Genomic DNA, 4,500 nt, shown 5'->3' on the forward strand with positions numbered 1-4,500 from the left:
ATGAAGAGCTAGACTAAAATACTCTTTCACACATGTTAAATAGCACCCTTTTAGCTCAAAATTTCTATAAAAAGTTTGAGTAAAAACTCACCCCATAAAAGTAATGTAAAAATATTTGTCACAATTTATTATTATTATTATTATTCCTCTACATGATCATGATTCAAACCTCCCCTCTTGTTCTTTTCATGCTAACAAGGTATGCTATTTTCCGTATGCTAAGTAGCAAAAAAAGTCTGCCATGTTGACATGCTTACACTCTACACAATTGAAGTATTAACTATTTTTAAGAGGTCACTATTTTCAAGAGGGTACTTTGATAACAATACATTTATCCTCTCTTGAGTGACTTTGTATACTTATTGGGCAAGAAAATTAAGGGATATCAAAGCATGGGTATTATATTTATCATCTCATATACATCGCCATAAGCTTAGTTGCTTTATGAGTGATATCTTCCATGAATTGGAGAGTGAAAAATGGACAAACTACACATTGGGTTGACCATATAGGGAGAACCTTAATATGAGATTGCAAAATGTACTAGAAGGTAAAAGGATAAGGAGACAAAGACATGTATAATGACAACAATGCAAAGAGGATTTTTCAATGTATGGAATATACAAACATGACTATTCACGTACGTGGGAAATATCTTTTTAGCTCCTAGCTTCCCCATGTTCCTCTAAAAAAATATCTAAGGTCAACTTTGCAAAAAAATTGGATTTTGTTCAAGTCTTTCCATAACATCTTGAGGTAGTGCCATACAAATACTTGCAGAACCCAGGCCATCAAAACTAGGAAAAAGTACAAGTTTACCATTTGGTGCAACTTCCGTAGGCCGAGTAGCAAGTGGTTTCCCCCATCCAAAATCTACAAGAAAAGTTGGAAATTTTATTGAGCTCGACACATGTATGTGAGCTGAATAAAGTGCAGATGCATTGAAGAACATTGCCTCAAACATCGCCTCTGGACCATAAAGTTCCAAAAAATGAAGCATGCCCAACAATTTTGAGTTGGTGCAAGTGTTTATTGCATTTTTTATACGCATTGCGGTGGTGGAGAGATTCTCCTCTTCAAGCTCCCTTGCTTTGGCAGTGGCCACACCCCATGCTATACAATTTCCAAAATAACCTATAGGCAAGGGTGGCTCCATCTTCATTCTCATGTTGACTATATTGAAAAATCCTACTTTTACAACTGGTGCATGAATTCGAGCCTTGCTTGTGCATTTCCAAATGTGTGCACATAACACCTCATAGGAGCTAAAGTTATAATCCACTCTTCCTTTCAAGGAATTTATCATTTCCTTCTTGAAATCAAAAGACTTTTGTACCTTAGGTTTGTTATGTAATAGGTAATGAGGATCATCATCTATCTGTTCCATGTCCCAAAATGCCTTTTCCTTTGATGGTTGTTTGATTTTCATGAGTGTTCGTGCATGCACTGGGGGTAAAGAAATGCACTCACCCCTAGCACATTCAGCCCATGCAGTCATGAAGTGCCAAAGGGAGTGGCCATCTGCAATGACGTGACTATATGACACTCCTAGTGAAATCCCACCATATTTTAGTCGTGTAATCTGATAAAAAGACCAAAATAAAAAGCGTTTTTAGGTATCATAATTAAACATTTCCATAGTGCTTTAGTCAAATATCACTATACTTTAAGCACGTGATTTAAAGAAAACACACAAGCATTATGAGATATCTAAATCAAAGCATTGTTAGCAATTTGCCTAATGTTTCTTTTAGATTTCTTGCAAACTAAATAAAATGAAAGAGAAATTTGACATGAGAAGCTATGTTTCTATTTAGTTGTTCTTATATTTTGAAGGTTCAAATTACAATATCACACACTTAAATTTTTTTTTCATGATCTAGAAAATATAGACATGATGTGTAAGACTTATGAACATTTACAATTTATATTTATAAGTGGGTCATACATGATTTCAAAAAGGGGTTTTGAAACCATGCAAATGTACTTTTATTTGTTAATACTTGATATAAGTAACACACTATGTATTCTCTCAATGCTTACATATATGCACTTTCTTTTCACATCTAAGAATGAGAAAAAAATTATCTTTTAATTATATCATATAATACCACATTCCATTATTTCATTTTCTTCATTGCTTTTGTGCAAATGAGTGTTAAAAGTGTGGTAGGTGGGGTGAGTCGATGACCAAGTCCAAGACTTTGTAGTGAGAGTGGATGGATAGGAGAAACCCAACATGTGTGTAATGACTAAAACTCTTAAGAGCATTAATAAAGGAAAGTGCCACATGGTTTGGCTTATGCATGCATCCTCTAGAGTCCTTAAAGAGGGTGATTGATGGTGAGGTAGCTAGTTTAAGTGCTATCAAACAAAGGCAACAATGGTTAAAATGATTAGAAATGCCACCAATTTGATATGTAGGAAGTGGAGAAGGAGATCAAGGAGAATCTTTACATCCATAATTAGAGGTGTAAGGAGTTATTGGGCTCAGATAAATGTCTCCTAAAGGCGCAGTAGTCTTTTCTTGAGTGTGATTCAACCGAAGGTATCTCTCTTACTCTATGGTTGAGTTCATATGTTTTTATGTGGAATGTCCTTGGTAAAGAGGAATTTTATCGTTAGTTTGCAAAGGCCTTCTAATGGAGAGTGATCTTGAATCCATATAAACTGATTAGAAAAGGATTCTTTTTGTTGTGTTTGGTTTGACAAAGTCGAAAGGGAATGTGTTTTGCAAAAAATATGGCATATAAAGGTAATTGGGTATTAGCTTTGCCTTCGATTACTAAATTTTCAATATTCAATTATTTGAACTTGCTATGTGGATATCCTTTCCATCCCTCTCAGATAGGCTTGAATGCAATGTGGCACTACTCGTAGAGGTTTTAAACCCACTAGCAAATGTTTGGTCTCTAGACGAGTATCTATTACTTCCATTGATTGACTAAGCTCTCAAGCCCTCTTGCCCAGCATGAAAGTGACTCTATCACTCTTGGACACTTTCCATTAGTGTGCATTTGTACAATGAATTTTCTCAAATTCATCCCTTTGCTCCAAGAATAGATTAGCACGTACAAAAAAAGTAAAGTAAAGAGTGGTTCCAAGACAAAGGGATAGTTGTTTATGCATGTGTGGCAATGGTGGGAACACTCGTTGCCAAGCATCTCCTTAGATAAATGAACTCTTGAATCAGAGTCTTGGCAATTAATACAATTACCCTTCAGTGGGATGGAGAGCAATGGTACCTGGATGGAGAGGAGGGGCGCGACTCCTTCATGATCGTGCATGGAGTAAGACGCCCATCGCGTGAGGTCTCGGAAGAAGGGTCTCATTTGGAAGCCTCCTCTCGCCATCTCCTCGAACAAGTCGTGATGGACTGCGGCTGCTGCATCACCTCCTTCTCCGCTATTCACCAGGCACATCAGCTCGGCCTCCACAAACTCAGCGCCCATGTCATTGCACTCTACATGCGCCCTCCCGACGTCAGCTTCTCCTTCTCTCTCTTCCACTTCTTCTAGCTCCTCTACTGATCTCCTGCCGCCGCTCTTCTGTGCAGTACCGGCCCTGCCTGTCGAGAGCCTGCCTGCCAGCGGGTAGAAGTGCGCCAGCACGCGCGCCAAGCTCTCCTTGAGCCTCGCCACCATCGGCGCGTACTCCTCGTCCGCCACTCTGTAGAAGAGAATGCGGCGATTGTAGGGCACGCGCCTGCACATGATGTCTAAGGCCGAGAGGAAGAGGGTCCTTTGAGGGGCTGGAGAGGCTGGCTGCACCAGGCACTCGTTCACCACGCGCACTCTCCATGGCGACTCCATTGCCACGCACGCGCCCTCTCTCTCTCTCTCTCTCTCTCTCTCTCTCTGTGCGTTGAGCCGTGCCCCTCTGTCAATCAAAACCCTCACACACACACACACACACACACACACTCTCTCTCTCTCTCTCTCTCTCTCTCTCTCTCAAAAGACTTCTTCTTCTTCTTCGTATCTCTATCTCTTATAAAAGGCGACTTTTTGATGGTTCATTGGTCCGAGTCACCACTTGGGGCACGTGGTCGTATGTATAGTTGACCACGTTTTTGGTTAGGAATCTTTCCTTAGTTTGACTTGAAGTCACTTTTTGGTTTGAAATTTTCTCCTTTGTTTTATATACATATAGATATATATATGTATGTATGTATGTATATATATATACATATACATATATATATATATATATATATATATATATACATATATCATGTATGTATATATGTATGTATGTATGTATGTAAGTATGTATGTATGATTCTCTCACAATTTTGATTTGAATTTACACCTTGAAGGCTACAAGTGCATTTTAGGATAATCTCTCTCTCTCTCTCTCTCTCATTTAATTCCTTAATTGGTTTGCAATTTTTTTCATGCTAACTCCTCAATAGATTAACAACACTTGATAGATTCGAATAGGTTCATTGGAGAAAATTATTAAATTAAAGAAAAAAGGTATCTACACTCCTTGTTCATT

General features: G+C 38.4%; 1 protein-coding gene across 2 annotated transcripts; it reads right to left on the bottom strand.

Moving 5' to 3' along the window:
- Positions 1-400: 400 nt before the first annotated feature.
- On the bottom strand, positions 401-3,941 carry LOC148032746 (hydroxycinnamoyltransferase-like). 2 transcript variants are annotated; one of them, XM_087683412.1, is made up of 3 exons: positions 3,246-3,941; positions 1,337-1,582; positions 401-873 (listed from the first exon to the last, which is right to left on the bottom strand). In XM_087683412.1, exons 1-3 carry the CDS (start codon positions 3,810-3,812, stop codon positions 667-669), a joined length of 1,020 nt encoding a protein of 339 aa, XP_087539538.1. In that variant the 5' UTR covers positions 3,813-3,941; the 3' UTR covers positions 401-666. The 2 variants fall into 2 exon arrangements, with proteins under 2 accessions (XP_087539538.1, XP_087539537.1); XM_087683411.1 differs by having other exon boundaries at positions 403-1,582.
- Positions 3,942-4,500: the final 559 nt, after the last annotated feature.

This window comes from Lygodium microphyllum, chromosome 8 (genome assembly GCF_053477565.2).
Source record: "Lygodium microphyllum isolate KBCC chromosome 8, Lygodium_microphyllum_v1.1.10, whole genome shotgun sequence".
NCBI lineage: Eukaryota > Viridiplantae > Streptophyta > Polypodiopsida > Schizaeales > Lygodiaceae > Lygodium > Lygodium microphyllum.